The 20,951-nt window shown below is 41.4% G+C and overlaps 1 protein-coding gene across 4 annotated transcripts in view; it reads right to left on the reverse strand.

Annotated features, from left to right (window-relative positions):
• Positions 1-20,951, reverse strand: part of kcnt2 (potassium channel, subfamily T, member 2) — a 686,368-nt gene that overhangs the window by 148,033 nt on the left and 517,384 nt on the right. For all 4 annotated transcript variants that reach the window (XM_060829715.1, XM_060829714.1, XM_060829713.1 and 1 more), the window contains one exon: positions 10,537-10,665. In XM_060829715.1, the coding sequence (XP_060685698.1) occupies positions 10,537-10,665 (129 nt within the window). The remainder of the gene's footprint in view (positions 1-10,536; positions 10,666-20,951) is intronic.

The following is a 20,951-nucleotide window of genomic DNA, read 5'->3' on the forward strand; positions in this document are numbered from 1 at the left end:
GTCAAATCTGCTCTCAACTCCTTCAGTTTCTTGTTGGTTTTGTGCGTTCATGCATATTCAGAAGTGTTGTGCATGCTAGAGAAACATTAGTAATCGTGCATAGGAACTTTGGCTCAACTTACAATTTTAGATCACTAACTTAATCTCGTTAATTATAATGGGCGGGATTTAGCAAAGATTGACAAATACGCTCAGATTACAGATTTTGGGTCCCCAAGGGAGAGGGGTGTGTCAGACCATGGTTCCATGAAAGGGAGTCTGGGGAAGAAAAAGTGATGTGTGGTAAGCAGGGAGGGATGTCAGTTTAGATTAGATTACTTACAGTGTGGAAACAGGCCCTTTGGCCCAACAAGTCCACACCAACCCGCCGAAGCGCAACCCACCCATACCCCTACATTTACCCCTTATCTAACACTACGGGCAATTTAGCATGGCCAATTCACCTGACCTGCACATCTTTGGACTGTGGGAGAAAACCGGAGCACCCAGAGGAAACCCACGCAGACACGGGGAGAATGTGCAAACTCCACACAGTCAATCGCCTGAGTCAGGAATTGAACCCGGGTCTCTGGCGCTGTGAGGCAGCAGTGCTAACCACTGTGCCACCGTGCTGCCCACAATAGTTTAATAGTTACTCCAGATTTAGATTTGGTTTTTAATAGTCCAAAGCTTCCTGAGTAACTAACGACTTAACTGCAAAGGAACCCTCTGAAATCTGATCTAAGTAGATCCCTTTGGAGGATTCCAGGTACAGCTGAACTGTCCAATGGAATCTTCAATTTCCCAGGCAATTCCCTCGCGGTCTGCTACATCAGGGATTCAAGGGGTGCCCCTGCTCAGCTCCCACGTAAGCTGCAGAAAGCATTAGCTCAATTTTGCCTTGCCTGGCAATATTTAAAGTTATGGAAATAAAACCACAATACTTGCAAAGCACATTCTTAAGAGACATTGAAATGCCATTTGAGAAAAGGAGATAGCAGTCACTGCATAAATAACAAGACTGGAAACCTTAATGCTGCAAAAGGAATGAGCATTTTACAAACAAGCATTATCAATAGTTCCTGAAATGCCTCTGTCACAATGATAGTATCAAGCCGAAATATATCACAAACCTCTGTTTGTTTCAATGTAATGAAGTATAATTGATGGGAGCCAGATACTTCGCAATTGTAAGTTTTGCACATAGTTATTCATATCCCTTGTGATTTTAAGTCAATTTGAAGATTGCGCAACAGTAAAATTATAAATGGTCCATTAGAAAAAGTGGCCTTGTGGGGCAAGATGGTTTTCCTTGTTCCACATTTTACGCTCCTAACGTTTTGAAAATCCATCAAAATGTCACTGTCAGTTGCTGTTCTAAAGTTCTGTTAGTGCACTGTGGGTTCAGTTTTTTCTGAATCTTTTCAAAGATGGATTCTGAACATAACTCAACTAAAATTTCTTTCACAGAATGAATCCATCTCTGATTGCAAAACTATTTCTCTGCATTTAGGAAATGGTCATTTCCGTGTGTATGCTTAGAAACCTTTTTTTTTACATATTTCCACTGTTGAGCTGGGTTATCAACTTTCATGGCGCCAGTTAATTCTCAACAATCTGAAGGTCTGTCATCTCCGATACTTTGCTCTTTTTTATTATGGAAGGGTCTTGAATTAGATTTGCACAAAGACAAAAGCATATTCAGACAGGATAAAGTCACAGCAAGAGATGTCGGTTAAGATTTTTAATACATCAAAATATCATCTTGGAAGCTCACCATCTCCAAAAATAAAGAATAACTTTGTTTTGCATTCTATTACTAAATTTAAACCTGCAATACTCATTAGAATGGCAAAGAATCAAACTACAAAGAATTGTTCTAACTTCATGTGAACAGCGTAATGTTGCTCATTTTGAAATTTTAACCAGGTTTTCCAAGCCAGCTTTCAAACACAAGACACGTTATTTATTATCTAATTTACTCTTAACTCTACTACCTAACAAATGTTGTGTGTCCAATGTGATTTTGAAGTCATGCATAATTCAATGTGTAATTGACTCCATAAAATGGCACAGTATACCTTATACGAGTGAGCTACCATGAACTACATATTGGAAAATGTGTTCTGCCCTTATAGTTCATGAGCAAGTAAGCATAAAAGGAGATAATTTTGATTTTTGCAAATGGATTACTCATGAAAGCCAATTTTTGTGTCAACTATTAACTCTGTGTTACCTTGTAACTCCCTCAGTACAACCTCACCACTACAGAGACTCTGCATAAGCATTGACAAAATTCCATGCTTCATAATAAACACTGATTAGACACTAGATATAACTCCTTTTTCTTTTGGCCCCTGGCTTCTGCAGTGTTGATTTGGGCAGGACAGAAATTTGATATAGCTTTGTTAACCAGATCATCCTGAAGCTCTGTATGTTTCTTCTTACTCTCTAGAAGAGACTTAAATGGATATTTTTCAGCAAAGCAACTTTGCAATGTGTCATTACCTGGCAGATCTTTCATTATTATAGCCTCAGTCATACTGAAACCTGCTTCTAGAAATTCATCAGGACTCTAGTGCTTTTAGGAAACAATGAAACATATATATTCACATGAACAAGTTGATAAAGGGACCAAAGGCTGCTATAGTTCAATTTTTAAATTCAATATTCAGAGCTTCTGACACTAGTTTCCTCTTAATGCTGTTTGGCCATATAGATTATTAGTGTCAGAGACCAAGGGTCATCCAACACAAAACGTTCACTCTGATTTCTCTTCACAGATGCTGCCAGACCTGCAGAGCTTTACCAGCATTTCTGTTTTTGTTTCTGATTTACAGCATCCATAGTTCTTTCAGTTTTTTACATTCATTTATCAGTTCCCTAAGAGCAAGTTCCCAAAATGTTCCTTTGCCAGGTACCAGAAACGGTTATGCACGTGGGTACAGCTTGTGCTGCATCTGCCACTGTATGTTATTCCAATCAATAACACAGCTGATGCGTATCTGTCAACCTTTGTCAGTATTAGTTTCTACCTGTGCAAAGTGATATTACTCATGATCCGAGGCTTGGAGAACCATCCCATCAAGAATGAGGTGGTGATGGTAGTCATTGGAGAGCAGCAGAGCAAAACAAAGCTATTGAGTTAGGTGCCCATTTAAGTCTCCATACACCAACATGAGTGGTCATGTAACTCTCCAGCCAAGTGCACCGTCTTCTCCTCACATAGGATGAAGAATCTATTTCTGCCACATCAACCCCCCAACTCCCACTAACCTGTGAACAGATGGATATGAAGGCAAAGCACCAAGTTTGAGCCAGATTGAGGTCTTTATCATGATGCCGTGGCAAAAATCAGAATGAGTTCAATGGACTCATTGCATCAGATACTGAAGGCAGTTAATTTGAGAGTTCTAAACCATTTTTATTGGGTTAGGGGTATCTTTGTGCAATGAACTCATTCAGTAAACTGTCCCACATTAAGTTAGTATGAAAATTTGGTGCTATGTTCCTTGTTATATTTCAGAATGTTGACCACCTGCATCTGCACTGATGGTTACCAATGGTCATGCCTTCCTCAGTCCTGGAATCTGTTGGTCTACTCTCTGTTTGAAGGAACAACACTTCTCTCTGATGTTGACTTTTTCAGCTGCTTCCATTTGCATTTGCTCAGTTAGAGAGGTTCTCTCTCTCTCTCTCTCTCCCTATCCCTGGGAAAGCTCATTGCAATCAAGCACTTCAGGGAGCAGCCCTTTGCACATCTCCTCTCTATCGCTGCCATTGCTGCAGCCTGAAAGGTCTACGTGCTGGTGAGGTCCTTCAAACCCATCCTATGGTGTGCTGAATTGACGTGTCATCCTAGCTGGCCTTGCTAATGGCTCAGAGAGCCCAGAGGGGAGATGTTGGTTCACTTCCTCTGGGAAGAGTCTTGGTATACTTGCCTAGATGGAATTCAGACTCCCAACGAGAAGAGATCCTCATCGTTCCAGCACGGATTGAAGTAATTCCATAAGGTTCTGCTGAAGATGAATGTGAAATGTTTCCTGATTTCAAGGGCAGCCGGTCGAATTTCCTATTTGCTGATTATCAGGAGCAACATTCTTTAGAATTTCGGTGCCTAGTGTTTCAGCTATTGTATGAGATGTGAGGGTGCGGTTTGGTTTTAATATTTTTCATTTCAAATCCTATGCAAGGTGCCTCAATGGTATTGAAATGCGGGAATCTCACCGTGGAGTTCCTGTTGAAATTGTATTTTGTTTAAGTTATTCTCAGTTAACTGTTTTGATTTATTAAACTGACGAACTGCTTTCAAACGTTGGCTGCTGCTCTGACATAATTAAGCTGTTTTTGTGCAGGTTGATAAAGCAGCTATATGCATGCGATTGTTCCTTAAAAAAACATTTATAGTACACGGCTTCCCCTTTTGTATTTCATTAGATTGTTGACTTGAGCCTTTTGCATCATTTTACATTTGGAAGAAAGCAGCAACAAATTCACAGCTAAGAGTGACGTGTTCCTATAGATGAAGGAAGTCCTATTTTTGTTGTCAAAACCTTTCACATATTGATTCTTAATATTATTTTAATAACAATATAACCTTATGTAATAGGAAAGAATGGATACAATATTCATAATCAGGGCGGCATGGTGGCTCAGTGGTTAGCAAGAGCTCCCTGGACATGGGTTTGAATCCATCCCCGACTATTTGCCTGCATGAAGTTTGAATATTCTCCCTTTGTCTGTGTGGGTTTCCTCTGGGTGTTTCAGTTCCTCTCAGAGGTCAACAACGTGCAGGTTAGGTGGATTAGCCACGCTACATTGCCCATAGTGTCCGGGGATGTACAGGCTGGGTGGATTTGCCATGGGAAATGCAGGGTTACAGGGGTGGGTTGGGATGTTGTGGTTCTGTTCGCCGAGCTGGGAGTTTTTGTTGCAAACGTTTCGTCCCCTTTCTAGGTGACATCTTCAGTGCTTGGGAGTGGTGTTGACAACACCAATAGTGGTGTTGTCCCAATCGAATTCGTGTTGTTTGTCATTATAGGGCAGGCCAAACAGAGAACAGCCAGGGAATTCCTAGAGGCATGGCACTCATCCACAAATTCTATCAACAGACACATCGAACTAGACCCTATATACCGGCCACTGCAGCGGACAGCAACTGACAACCGGAAGCGGCAGATTCAAACCAGTATAAATGCCGGAGGAATCAGCACAGAAGCGCTTCACAGGAGGCTCCCAAGCACTGAAGATGTCACCTAGAAAGGGGACGAAACGTTTGCAACAAAAACTCCCAGCTCGGCGAACAGAACCACAACAACGAGCACCCGAGCTACAAATCTTCTCACAAACTTTGAATGGGTTGGGATGTTTTTCAGAGGTTCAGTATGGACTTGATGGGCTGAGTTGCCTGCTTCCACACTTTAGGGATTCTATGATCCAAAAAAGTTGCGAGTTCACAGTTTTTATTGTTATCAAGTAAGTTCGACTGTTTTGTTTCCATGCAAGGGAACACAAATATTAAAAACTGGACAAGAGTGTGTGTATTGAAGGCTAAATCCATCCTAAGTAATTGTGGATAAACTGGAAGGTTGCCAAGAAGGATCTTTTCGCAGTCTTTCTGTAGCTAACCAACCCAAACATTGATATTTTAAAATGTTAAATTAGCTCTGTGTTCATACGTGATTGCACCAAATATGATATTGAACAAACTGGATTTGTAATTCAATTTACTACTGTCTAATGGTCTACTGACCAACTTTCACTTTTCTCTTAGCTTCTGCGTATTTTTTGCTTTCACTAAACATCAATCACTCTCAAATTGCCTTGGAGTCGCCAGCACATTTTCTTCCAGACTACTTCATATGGCACATATGACATTTAACATTAGCAATGTAATAGCAAAATGCTTTTTTAGGGAGCTTTATTGCTGTGAGGATATGGATCCATTCACACCAGTTGATCTTCTAGGAATATTGCTACACAGTGGTTTTTCCTAAGGCATAGAGTCAGAGAACCATTGAGTCACATAAGGAGGCCATTTGTTTCATTGTGTCTACACTGGCTCTCTGTAGAGCAATCCAGTCAGCTCCAATCACCCACTCTATCCCGATAGCCCTGCAGGTACTTCAGGAACTCATCCAATTTTCTTGTGAAATAATTAATCATCTCTGTTTCCACCACCCTTGGAGGCAATGAGTTAGCTCATTTTTACTTGACACATAAAAAAGTTGTTTTTCTTGGCATCTGTACCACTTGCTCCAAGATCTGGGTACCCTGATCCTTCTACTACTAGCCTTTCTTTTGCTAAACCTGTAATAATCTTGTAAACTATTAAAACTCCGTTCAATGTCTTTTGGTTTAAGCAGAACAACACAGCTTCAAAACAAAAACACAATCTCTGCAGCTATATTTCCTTATTCTTTGCAACAATTCTGGCAAATCTGCTCTTCATCCTCTCAAGGACATGAAACTCCATCCTTAAGTATGGCAATCAGAACTGAATGCAATATTCTATCTGTAGCTGAACCAGATATTTATAAAGGTTCAGCATCAATTCCATGCTTTTGTACTCTCTATGACTCTGTTCAATACCTTTATTTATGAAGATCAAAGTCCCACTTTTTAAAGCAAACTCCTGAATGGGATTATGGTCGGCATGGAATGGTTGGACCAAATGGTCTGTTTCCATGCCGTATGACTATAATTCTATATTCTCAAAATGGAAGACCTTACCTTTCTTTGCATTAAGTTCCATTTGCCATTTCTTTGCCCATTGTTCAAGCCTACCTATATCCTAATACAGTCAATTTGTATCATCCTCACTGTCAGTCGACATAATTTGGTACCATTTTGAACTTTTGAACACATTTTGAACTTTTACATTGCATTCCAATATTACGAAAAAAAAGACTTATAATCCTAGGAGTGAACTTTGAGGAATGGAACTGTAAAAGCATCTTCTATTCTGCAAAGCAATCGCATAACATGATTCTCTGATTTGCTTTCAGCCACATTTTTCTGGTCTGTAATCCTCCATGCCCCTCAGTTTTCTTAACCAGCCCTCTGTGTGGCACTTTGTCAAATACTTTCTTAAAATCCACCAAGTCAGCATCCATTGTGCTCTCTTCATCAACCACGACCATTACAACATTATAAACCTCAATTAGTTACATATGATCAATGCATGACTAATGGAGTAATGGCCTTTACTGTAAAAAAAATATTTATTTCCAAGCCTGACAATACACAATGATTGGGAATAATCTCATTTCTATCATGATTGTTATCCTTTTCTGCATTTCATAGTATCAACAAGCACTAACATTTGAAATTTAATACAATTATTTGCTGGCCAGCGCACAGAATGCCTGACCAAATTTTACAGCCAGGACTAAAACATTAGAGCTGCAAAAGCAAGTATTGCAAAATTGCGCACAAAAGTAAAAAGCAACCATTAAATCTAATAGCTGTCAAGGTGTCATTCTCAGGATAGACTATGATATAAGTGTGCATAGTAGAGTTATTAGCAGCCATGAATTACACAGGTACACACCCTCTCCCTACATTGTAATTAAGCATAAACAATATGAAGTCAACACAAAAGCTAATTATTTAATTGGCATCCAAAAATTATTCAAATTTGTAGCCTAATCCAGTTCAATGTAAAATGTTTGCTTCGCTTGGCTATCTGCCTTTGTATCATCAGATTAATAAGATCTTGTGCCTCTACACAAAAGCACACATCAATGGACCATGTACAAGCAATCTTAATTTGGAAACATCTCAGTACAAAGAGAGATATATTACTGGAACAAGGTTCCTCATATATAGGAAACGAGAGTCCAAAGTAAGCAAAATGAAAAAAAACTGCAACATTAAATATGAGAAAGAAAACATAAAATGCTGCAAACATGTCGAATTTGGACAGTCCTGCTACACCTGGTTGAGGGTGGCAGTTAACAGTTAAACAACCTACTGAAGGGGATGGTGGCTTCACAAATATTCCTATTCTCTAACATTGGGGGTGGGGGAAGCAAATGAGAAAGTTAAGGCTGGAGTACAGGGCATTTTTCAACAACGTTCTCGTTCTTGTACAACCTTGTGTTATAGAAAAATCACGCTTTGGAAACAGCGCTTAAAGTGTTGGCGATGCAATCGCGTTACAGCCAACACACATTTTAAAAGTTTGCGCTTTAGAAGCAGCGTCTCCAATTCATCAATCACATTACAGTGAATTTGCGTGAATGAAACATGCGTTATAGCAGAACGACCTGTCTCCGCATTCATCTTCAGCCAGCAGTGCTTACAGATGATTCATCTTGGCATCCACCAGAGGTCCTCAGAATCAAAAACACCTTGCTTCAGCCAATTCAACTTGTTTCTTGTAAAATCAGGAAATGGCTGAAGACAATGGATCCTGCAAAAGCTATGGATGCTGACAACATTCTGGCAAAGATTTGTTCTGGAGACCTTTGTGCTGTATTTCCATCTAAGCTGTTCCAGTACAGCTACAACACTCACATTCATCTGACAATGTGAAAAACTGCCCAGTTTTATCCTGTACACAAAATTCAGGATAAATCCCAACCAATTATCATGCCATCTGTCTACTCTTGATCATCAGTAAAGTGATGGAAGGTGTCATCAAAACTGCTATCAATCTGCATCAACTCAATAATAATTTGCTCGCTAATGCTCACTTTGCATCCTACCAGGCCTCCTCAGCTCCTGACCTCACAGCAACCTTGGTTCAAACATGGATGAAAGAGCTGGATTTCAAAGGTGAGGGTGAATGCCTTTGACTTCAAGGTTGTATTTGGCAGAGTTTGGCATCAAGCAGCTCTTGCAAAGGTATAGTCAATGGGAACTAGGGGAAATTTCCTGCAAGTTGGAGTCATATCTCGCACAAAGGAACCTAGTTATTGGAGGTCAGCCATCTCAGCCATAGACAGCATTGCAGGAGTTTCTCAGAGTAGACTGCTGGACCCAATCATCTTCATTATTGACTTTCCTCCACCATAAAGTCATGGTGACTTAATGTTCAGCACTATTTGTGACTTCTTAGTTACTGATGCAGTCATGTATTTTTGAACCAGGCAACATTCAGATTTGGGCTAATGAACATCAAGTAACATTTGTGCCACCCAAGTCCCAGGCGATGACCATCTCCAACAGGTGAGAATCCAGCCATCACTCCTTGACATTCAATACTCAACCATGGTTAGATCCCATATTTTCTGGAGGTTACCATTAGCCAGAAATTAAACTGAGACGGTCATATAAATACTTTGGCCACAAGACTCGATCAGAAGCTTGAAATTCTGGGGCAAATAACTCTCTTAACTCCTCAAAACCTGATCCAAAAAGTAAAGGCTACATGTAATTTGACTGCTACAGGCAATGTACAGCCAGCAGGAAGGAGTAGTTTGCAGGTCAAGAAGTAAGGAGCTAAAGAGGTTCCCAATCATCCAGAGAGGCATAATCTACTTATAAAACTATTGGTAATTCATTGCTGGCCTGTAAAACCACTGTATAGATATGTATACCTGTAAGTCAGACCTGTGTCACCAACATTATGTCTCTTATCCTCACCAATTCTAGTTTGGCATCTAGAAGTTCACCAGTCTTGTACTGATGAATGCCACATGATAATTTTGTTTTTCTTTACTGGTGCTTAATTTGCTAATGAGAAACTCCAAATGATTCTGAATGCTTGGGCCTTATGTTAATTTTTAGTCAATGTGTTGATGTGAAGTATTAATTAGTAGGCTACATTCTCTGTGAAATGTATTTTAAATCAGAATATTTCTGGAATCCAAATTCAATAAACAAAGTAGAAGCTGGTACTTAGAAGTAATGGGTGGAAGTTAATATACCCCCAGTGCCCCCCATTGTGCATTGTGTGACTGGGGGGGGGCATTTAATCAGTCGAAGAGTGGCAGGTAGGGACACCATGGCCTTCCCAACTTTGCCTGAATTAGGTCCGTGACTGGCAGAGGGAGCACAGATAGAGCCCTTTCTTAGCTGTCAGTTGAGATTTTTTAAAGAGGACCCTAATACTGATCTGGGTTACAGCAAGGTATCACCAAGATAGAATACCACAAGTACACCATGGTATGTTGACTTCTGTTTGTGTTCGCCTGGGAGGGGGTGAAGAAAGCACCCCTGTGGCACTCTAGAATATTGCACAGAGACTCAGCTTTCAAATGAATTCACACAGACTCTAAACAAACTCAAAATGTTGCTCTTCTGTTCAAGTTTCTTTGAAGTTCAGAAATGTTATTCAGCTATCTCAGGAGAGATTCAATAATTATGCCAACAGAGATTTTGAAGTTGTCACTGAAACTACATTCAAAGATTAAAAACAACTAAAGGAAAATAAATAATTGCATGATATTCCTGTTTCTTCAAAACACTTGATTAGAAACATAAGAAAATTATTTATTTGCCTGAAATGAACAAATTTAACAAACATAAGAGACATTTTTGTACTTCTTCAAACTGTATTTAAAACACTTTCAATTAAGGGCGAGTTTATAAATTAGTTAATGCGCATACCTCTGATGTTGTGAGTTTTTGTGATTCTGTGCGATAAATACCAATAGGAATGTCCCCTGATGAGGAGCAAAGCTTTTGGTAAAGCCGGCCATATGTTCTGATCCATAGGTCATCCTCTGTGATTTTCATCTGTAAGAGCATAAGAGGTGAGACTGTTCAGCAAACATGGCCTTGACATCAAGTTTATAGACTTTGTTGCACTTGTCCCATTGCATTGATTTGACTGAGTTTAATTGCAGTCAAGAATGTGGTTCTGGAAAAGCACAGCAGGCCAGGCAGCATCCAAGAAGCAGGAGGATTCCTGATGAAGGGCTTATGCCTGAATCATTGATTCTCCTGCTCCTCGGATGCTGCCTGAACCGCTGTGCTTTTCCAGCACCTCACTCCCGACTCTGATCTCCAGCATCTGCAGTCCTCACTTTCTCTGAATTTAATTACAGACAATGATGGTTTCAGCAGAACCAGAAACTAGGTTAAGATAAATTAATACATTACCATCATTCAATCACTACATCAATTCAAACTTGAATCTGATTATGCCTTCTACTTCCACACAGTCAAGAGCGGCATTTTTAGACATGATTATTAAAGGCAAACAAGTAGAGGCTTTCCTCCACATTATTTGACCATTCCTAATAAAGTCCTTGACTCTTCTCCAGAGGGTATCTTGGACTTAGTGTCATCACTGTTTGAATAACGTACAAATGCACAGTAGTTGACAGGCCAGGAACAACTTTCAACTGGACAACTGTGTTTTTTTCTAATAAAATTTGCATGCCTTATTTCATAGCCCTGCAGGAGCCTGTGTAAGGGCTCACTGCACTTTATTGCTGTTGTTCCAGCCCTGGATTTCTCTCTTCATTTTTCTGAAGGCTCACACCGCAGTAATTGCAAAAAGAATAAAGATGGACAAATGTGCCATTTGCTATAATGCGTCTTTCAGAGATTCAAGATGATTAGCAGACTGACAGATCATCAACCAAATAACTATGATTAGCAGCCCAGCTGTTAACTGCTAAGCAGTGCATGTATCTCTAGCCATCTCAATCAGCTGCCAGAGTGTATGTGAAGCTAACTGTGCTGAGTTTCATCCTTAGGCAGTTCACCCCAGGTATTTGCTTTGATAAAGGGAGCTATTTCAACAAACTTGCAGCAGCGTCTTAACTTTCCACAGTGTAACAAAACTAAGCAGTTTGATCAGGCTGATGTGGAACAATTTTGTACTGGTTTGAGACCTTGCACTTCATCTAGTTTGTATTTAAGTGATTCCTGAGGAGGAACCAGTGACGTTTGCTATGGGTTTCCAAGAGTATATTTTTTGTTTCCATTGGGCATTCAGTCTTTCCTCAATTTCCTCAGATGAAGAGAATGATGCAAAAATGAGGAGAAGGTCTTTGGAGGTTGACTTTCTAAATGAATTTCTGGACCCAAGTTGGATGGGACCAAGTAAAGCACGGGCATGGTGATCGACTGGGACAACAAAGTGTCTCCAGAGCATGAGATGTGAGAGATTTTAATTTTCTAATGAAGAAATGCTGATTTTGACTCCTGCCTGAAGTAGGTGGGAATCCTGTCATGGGCTGTGGGCAGGAAGTGAACTGGAGAGGGTAGGATTGCAGTATTAGACCAAGTGATCACAGAGAGGTAAACAGAAGTTAGTGGTGGGGAAGGGAAAAATCTGAGAGAATTGGAGGCTGAGCGGTGAATGGTGGAAGGTGGAGAAGGTACTATGAAAGCAAGGACAGAGGGATAAATGGTTTCCTCAATGAGAGAGTAAGAATAGCGTTTCAGAATTTCTTGGCCCGCAAGAAACTTGTAAAATTCAAAGTTACAAGGTTTCACATGAGAAGGATGCAGGCAAGTTTGATACTACAGACCAGTATTTCAAGTCGGAGGAAACGTTTGGGAGTTGGGACTAAACCTGACATCACGATGCTGCCTTCATTGAAAACCACTATAGGCAAGTTCTTCCAGGGATTTATGGGCCCTTAAGGCAGGACCTGCCACCCAAGGCAGGAATGGGAATGGGGTGAGTCCACAGCGGGCTGATTAAAAACACCAACCTCTGCATCTCAAAGGCCTAATCTCCCAATGCTCCTGAGACACTCAGCAGTTTTGTTATACACAACCGATACCTACTTTAAGTATCCCTACCTCATCCAAACCTCATACCTCCTCTGTCCCTCAACTCTTAACCCTGACTCCATGATCTGCAGCCGCTCATTTTACTCACTGCAAATAAACAAGCTTTTCTGAGCAGCTTCTAACAATGTGAAGTATGGAGAATATGATTAAGCAGTTAAATTGCAGCTTGGAGCTGTAAAACCTCCTGAATAAACACCTAACCTAGCAGATGGTCAGACTGAATATATCAATGCAATTGGAAAAATGATACAGTTCCACCTAGTTATCATGCTAAACTTGTCAACAGTTTGAAATGCATTCTATTGATTAAATAGACCCTTCTAATTCATTTAAAGACATTCGTAGTTTTACAATGTGGATCTTTTACTTGTCATTTTGCAGAAGGAACAGTCTGTCAGACACATGGAACTGAATTTTCCATTTGTTTGACCAAATGGTTTTGACTGAGATTCACAGCAGTCAGTCTAATGTCTGGCTTTTCACACAAATTCTTCTGCTCTTTCAGTTATCAATTATGCAACCAGCTACCTCCCATGGACAGGCTGGCTACCACCACGGAAAGCCAGATGCAGCTCACTTAGTGCCTGCCGGATACGCGCAAGACAGACTTGCACTCAATCACTGCAGCCAGAGGTACACCGCATCAAGAGCATGGGACAGGGTGGTGAGGAACCTCGACCTCACTCCAAATGCCTCTTCCTCTAATGGAGGCAGAATGGTGCAAGCAGTCATCCATGGAGAAAAAGTGCCATAAACAGGACACTGTCAACAGATCTAGTCCACCTAGGCCCTAAAAGCCGCAGAAACAACGAGCCATGTCTTCCAGTCCAACAGGGCCAACAGCAGAATGGACTCCCTCGATCCCAGCTGTAGGATATAGTGGGCAGCAGAGGAACAAAGCAGCATATTCAGGGCTCATAGATGGCATGGCTGACAAATTATTGGAAAGTTCTTATACTTTTGTAAATATATATATATATACTTGCTTTTTTAAACAATCTCTTGTCATCTCTTTGTCACTGTTGGAGCGGGTGAAGTCTCATATAATTGACACGTGAGCAGCCTCCTCAGACATCCCAAAGCTGAAAGATGTTGCAATGTGTTTCTCACCTCTCACAAGCAACCAACTCCTTCACTGCAAGTATCATCATGAGATGAAACAGATCATTTAACAGTCAGTTGCACTTGGATGTGGACATCACTGAAGCGACAAGCAAAGATTGTAATACAAACCATTCAAATGGATGCCAATCTTGTCAGTGAGAGCAGAGAACCAGGAATGATTTCACACATCTCTGGAAGCAAAGGTTTACACTATCTATTAGCGTTTCAAGGAAGTGTACTGCCACTTGGAGGAGGGTGATGGACATTGGGCAGATCATTTGCCTACTCTCCCTCATAGTGCAGTGGTCTGCCAAAGAGAAGCTGTACAGAGTGCTGCCTCTCCTGGGTTAAACACTGTCCTTCAGGATGTCCAAGCACTTCAGCAAAATTTAGCAGTCTTTATGACCTGCCCTAATGTGAAGGCTAACTGGGTGACAGAGAAGCAACACAGATTTACTCCCAACCTGCTATTACAAATGACTTTGCTACACAACACCCAGGTATAATGTAGTGATTGAAGGCCTAAACGCCACCTACCCTTAGCATATGATGTTAGTGCCCTGGCTCTCTTCAGTATTTCTTTCTCCTTATCAATAAATAGGGGACCTAGAAAGTGTAGATACTTGTAAGTGAGATTATTCAAAGATTCAAGATGCACCAGCCTCAGAGGAATGTCATAACATTTCTGAACAGGTTGGTTAAAAGTACCTACAAATCGGATGGATTCAAGTAACTTATTCAGTACCAGAAAAGTTCTAGCACTGAAAAGTAATCAGGTCCACATGCATTTTGGATTGACCAAGGCTTGCTTGCCATAAAACAAATAAATGAAAATAAGTTCCAATCCAGCTCATTCATGTCTGAAGAGTCTTGGTGAATTTCTACAGTACACCTTGTGGATGGAACACAGTGCTTCCACTGCTGGGGGGAGTGGAGAGAGTAAATGCTAGTGGATTTGGTGATTGTCTGGTGATGCCCATTTGGGTGGCTGAAGGTGGAAGACGAGGGTGGCCATGGAGCATGCAGGGAGCATGTGAGGGTGACAGAATACTTGAAGACTTGTACATATGAACCTGGAGCAGTAGCTGGCCATTCAGCCCCTTGTGCCTGCTCTGCCATTCAATAAAATCAAGATGGATCTGATTGTAACCGCAAATCCACATTCCTGCCCAACCCTGCTCATTTTCCATCCCCTTGCTCAACAACTATCTATCCAGCTCTGCCTCAAGGACTCCGCTTCCATCACCTTTTAAGAAAGGATTCCAAAATCTCACAAGCCTCTCAGTGAAAAAAAAACTTCATCTAATCTCTTTTTCAACGGGTGACCGCTGATTTTCAAACAGTGACCCCAGGTTTTTTGCTTCCTTCATAAAAGCAAGCATCCTTTCCGCATCGACCCTGTCAAGCTCTTCAGGATCTTTTTTTTTGTGTCAATCAAGCCAGTTCTTGTTCTCCAAAACTCCAGCAGAGGAAACCTTCTCTGAACTGCCTCCAATACATTCACATCCTTTCTGAAATAAGGTGATCAATAGTGCACATTGTACTCCAGATGCAGTCTCAGTAATGCCCTGAACAACTGAAGAATAAATTCCCTACTTTTATATTTAATTCTCCTTGCAATCCTCCTTGGAGTGGCATGGTGGCTCAGCAGTTAGCACCGCTGCCTCACAGAGACCCAGGTTTGATTCCGGCCTTGGGCGACTGTGCGGAGTTTGCACATTCTCCCAGTGTCTGCGTGGGTTTCCTCCCACAGTCCAAAGATGTGCAGGTCTGGTGAATTGGCCATTCTAAATTGCCCATAGTGTTAGATGCATTAGTCAGAGGGAAATGGGCCAGGGTGGGTTACTCTTTGGAGGGTCAGTGTGGACTGGTTGGGTCAAAGGGCCAGTTTTCACACAGTAGGGAACCTGATCAATAAATAACAGCTCACTATCAGCTTTCCTGACACTTGCTGAGCCACCATGTTAACCTTTTGCAATTAATGCCATGTTACGTTGAGGTTGTACAGGACGTTGATGAGGCCTCTTCTGGAGCACTGTGTGCAGTTTTGGTCGCCCCATTTTTAAGTTTAAGAGGTTCAGAAAAAATTTACCAGGGCATTGCTGGGAGTGGAGGGTTTGCGTTATAAAGAGAGGCTGGACAGGCTGGGATTTTTTCACTGGAGAGTAGGAGATTGAAAGGTGACCATATAAAGCTTATAAATTCCTGAAGGGTATAGATTTGGTGAATGATAGGTGTCTTCTCCATAGGGTGGGAGATTTCAAGATCGGGGGGGGGGGGGGGGGGGGGGGGGGGGCGCTATTTTTAAGGTGAGAGACGAAAAATTTTAAAAGAAGACATGAAGGGTCTTTTCTTTTTTTTACACACAGAGTGATTTGTGTGTGGAATAAGCTTCCAGAGGAAGTGGTGGGAGCAGTGGAGTTACAATGTTGAGTAGACATTTGTTTGGAGGGAGCTGGGTCAGTCACAGGTAGGTGGGACTCATTTATTTTGGGATTATGGTCGGCATGGACCGGTTGTTCCATGCTGTATGTTTCTATGAGTCTACGCACGAGGACAACTGGTTCTCTCTGCATTTCAGAGCTCTGCAATCCTTATTCTTCCAGACAAGATCATCTTCATATCTTCTGACATTACACTCTCTTTGCCCACTCTTTTTAACTTAACAGTACCTTTTTGTAGCCTCCTTATATTCACTTCACAACATACTTTCCAATCTACACTTGTGCTGTCAGCAAACTTGGCAGCCTTGCCTTCCATTCCTTCGTCTGAGTCACGAATATAAATACTGGTGAGGTTGCAGCACTGATTTTTATGGAACACCACTCACTACATCCTGCCAGCCTGAGAAAGGCCAACTCATGCCTATCTCTGCTGCCTGTTAGCCGGTCACTCCTATATCCCGGAAAAGCAAGCAGCAAGAGGATGCCACCAGGTAACTGCTTGAACTTTTACTTTGGTGAATTGGAATGCCTAGTTCCTCAGGAAAGGGATAAGAATTGGAAACTGTGTGGAAATGAGACGGGTTTAGCTCTGATGGCAAGCTGTCAAATGCATGAAAAAGGCTTCTCATTTCCCATTTTTTAAACTGTTTCTCATGCCTTCCTGGGGTGATCTATTTAAGAAAGGCCTTGTTGAATGTGCACCGTCAGTAAGCCTCACACAGACAGGAAGGAAAGGTCACATCCAGTGTCAGGCATGGCTCAAGTGATGAGGGAAGTCATGAGAATTCAGTGCAGAGGGGAAGAGATGCTTTTTGCTTGGGCCATAGCTGGCCAAGTTTTCTTTTTAAACAAAACAGGATAAATTGAAGCCCAGGATCAGGGGCCAAGAGCAAAAGAGTGACATCATAGGCAAACAGTAAACTCATTGGTTGCTGATCGCTACTGAACTGACTATCCATTATAGGTTACTTTCAGAAGATAAATAGAAGGAAATATTTACAGGTTACAAACTAAAAGACCAGTGGGAACATTTTAAAAATCAAACTAAGAACTAAGTAATTATAATAGGGATGTTGGGCAATGTATTGGAACTGCATGATGTGGGAGCTGATGGACCCCATTTTGGTCGTAGTGATCACACTTGTAACGAGTGTTGGTTGCTTGAGGAACTCCGGCTCAGAGTTAATAAGCTGGAGTCTGAGCATTGAACACTGCGACACATCAGGAAAGGGTAAGAGTTACCATGGACAGTGCATTTCATTGAAACTTACAGAATACTGAGAGGCCTGGATAGAGTGGACGTGGAGGAAATGTTTCCACTAGTATCAGAGACTAGCACCCGAGGGCACAGCCTCAGAGTGAAGGGACAACTCTTTACAGCTGGGACAAGGAGGACTTTCTTCAGCCAGAGGATTGGTTAATCTGTGGAACCCAATGCTGCAGAAAGCTGTGGAGGTAACTATAGACCAGTGAGGCTCACTTCTGTTGTGGGCAAAGTCTTAGAGAGAATTGTAAGGGATAAGATTTATGAACATCTGGATAGGAATAATGTGATCCAGGATAGTCAGCATTGTTTTGTGAAGGGCAGATCATGCCTCACAAACCTTATTGAGTTCTTTGAGAAGGTGACCAAGGAAGTGGACAAGGGTAGAGCAGTAGATGTGGTGTATATGGATTTTAGCAAGGCGTTCGCTAAGGTACCCCATGGTAAGCTACTGCAAAAATTACGGAGGTATGGCATTGAGGGTGCATTAGAGGTTTGGATTAGGAATTGGCTGGCTGGAAGGAGACAGAGGGTAGTAGTTGATGGTAAAGGTTCATCTTGGAGTGCAGTTACCAGCGGTGTTCTACAAGGATCTGTTTTGGGACCATTGCTGTTTGTCATTTTTATAAATGACCTGGAGGAGGGGCTAGAAGGTTGGGTGAGCAAGTTTGAGGATGATACGAAAGTCGGTGGAGTTGTTGACAGTGAGGAAGGATGTGGCAGGTTACAGCGGGATATAGATAAGTTGCAGAGCTGGGCAGAAAGGTGGCAAATAGAGTTCAATGTAGCTAAGTGTGAAGTCATTCACTTTGGTAGGAGTAACAAGAAGATGGATTACTGGACTAATGGTAGGCTACTTGGTAGTGTGGATGAGCAGAGGGATCTTGGTGTCCATGTACACAGATCTCTGAAAGTTGCCACCCAGGTAAATAGTGCTGTGAAGAAGGCATATGGCGTACTGGGCTTTATTGGTAGAGGAATTGAGTTCCGGAGTCCTGAGGTCATGTTGCAGTTGTATAAGACTCTGGTGCAGCCTCATCTGGAGTATTGTGTGCAGTTTTGATCGCCATACTATAGGAAGGATGTGGAGGCACTGGAACAGGTGCAGAGGAGGTTTACCAGGATGTTGCCTGGCATGGTAGGAAGATCGTATGAGGAAAGGCTGAGGCACTTGGGGCTGTTCTCATTGGAGAAAAGAAGGTTCACAGGAGATTTGATAGAGGTGTACAAGATGATTAGGGGTTTAGATAGGGTTGACAGTGAGAACCTTTTTCCGCTAATGGAGTCAGTTGTTACTAGGAGACACAGCTTTAAATTAAGGGGAAGTTGGTATAGGACAGATGTTAGGGGTAGATTCTTTACTCAGCGGGTTGTGAGTTCATGGAATGCCCTGCCAGTAGCAGTGGTGGACTCTCCCTCTTTATGGTCATTTAAGCGGGCATTGGATAAGCATATGGAGGTTGTTGGGCTAGTGTAGGTTAGGTAGGCTTCGGTCGGCGCAACATCGAGGGCCGAAGGGCCTGTACTGCGCTGTATTTTTCTATGTTCTATGTTTTTCTAGGTCAAGTCATTGAGTGTACTTAATAGATAGGTTCTGGATTAGTGAGGGATTCACATAGGTTATCGGGAGAAGGCAGGAGATCAGGGTTGAGAAACACATCAGTCATGGTGAAATGGCAAAGCAGGCTCGATAGACAAATTGCCTAATTTTGCTCCTATATCCGATATTCAACAGAAAACTCAGCCCAGATCCTACATCCTTCAATCGCAAGACTTCCACAACTCATTCTATTGAACACAGTTATAACTCATACTGCAGCATTTAATCATGAACTGTAAAGGAGACAGATAAAGCATCTTACTTATTTTTAAACACTTTGAGCTGACAATCCATGGTTCGGACCCCTGTGCAACCTCTACGTGGAGAACATAACAGCGGCCAAGCTGGCCGCTTCCATGGAAATTTTAAAGAGTAACTTGCCTGGTGTGGGATCTCAATATCCTCACAGAGCTGTCAGTTCCATACTCTATAGGTAAAGGGTGTGTTGCAGGGTTCCGCCACTCCACTGCACTCAAGGCCATGCCCTTCTGTTGTCCTGTTTGGCAGCCATTTCAGTCTTATGACCATTTGGTCCCGATTTGGGCCAGAAAATCTGGCAATCAGTGGCCAGGCCTGTGGTTAAAATAGGGTTTGTATTCCTACAAATTAACTTGGACCTTGCCATCTATATTGGACTCCTACTCTTGGGTGCTGGGTGGAACTATTGTGTTTGATTTCAGGGTAATTGTAATGCATCTGGAAAATGGCTTCTTGCATGGCCTCTTCTCACTGAGCAAGGGAATTTAAATTTCCTCTCTCTTATGTGACCCAATAGGATTTGTGTAATAAAGAAAATGTATTTCTCCCAAAGATTTTGTTTTGGATAATCAACTGATTTTAACATAAAAATGGAATCAAACTATTCCCTCATCCTTTTGTGGGGAACAATCACCCTCGTGAAAACATGGAGAAATCACAGAGACACTTATTCTGAGATATTAAACAGTTTTGAAGCCTGCTGTAAATGAGATTCAATTTCAGCTACAGCTAACATGACGTTTAAAAGAATCCTGTGTTAAAGGAGGTTACATGGATAAAGCAGACCTTACCAAAACTGGGAAAGTCAACTGCAAGTATCTAAATTTTAGATATTACAGGCATGAATTTCAAAACGTTCTGATAGTATTGCACACAAAGTGAAAAGTTGATGAAAGCCATGTAATGTGCAGACTCTTAATGCATACAATGAACTGTAAATCTGTTAACCCAAGATCTTTAACCATTAATATTTGACAAGAAATATAATGCTAAAGGAGCCAGATGGCTTTTAATTGCCTACACACTAAAGGCACTTTTGAATGGATTTCCTGTTACGAGAAAAATCCATTATGACACTAATTTAATTGACAACTTATTAACATCTTCCTAAAAGAGGCTATTTGTTGAAATGGGTCAAGAATGAAAACATAAATAAGTCTCAAGTAGCAAAATGGATGTCTGTCCACAGATACAAATTTGTATTTATAGTTCAAGCTAATAATGTTGGCATGTGGTCTCGCTGCTATTGCTGTGAACACCTTTCATTATTGAGGAGGGTAAGTAATGAGTTCCAGCAGTATTGTAGAAATATTGAAGAATTGGCTTGACAATATCACCCGTCTAACACTCTTTATGTAGCACATGTATTTTATCAAATACAGTACAACCTTGATTATCCAAACATCAATTATCCAAGTTTCAGATTATCTGATCAAGATCTCAATGTCCCGTAAAAATAGCATTAGGCAACTCACCATTGTTACTAGCTCAACGGTATTATAGTGTGCATTGCCAGATAACCGAAGTATGTTCGTTAACCGGAACTCAAATTACCGCTTGTTTACGATCAGATCAGTTATCCAAACGATCAATTATCTGA

The sequence above is a fragment of the Hemiscyllium ocellatum genome, chromosome 9, assembly GCF_020745735.1.
Source record: "Hemiscyllium ocellatum isolate sHemOce1 chromosome 9, sHemOce1.pat.X.cur, whole genome shotgun sequence".
In the NCBI taxonomy this organism is placed as follows: Eukaryota; Metazoa; Chordata; class Chondrichthyes; order Orectolobiformes; family Hemiscylliidae; genus Hemiscyllium; species Hemiscyllium ocellatum.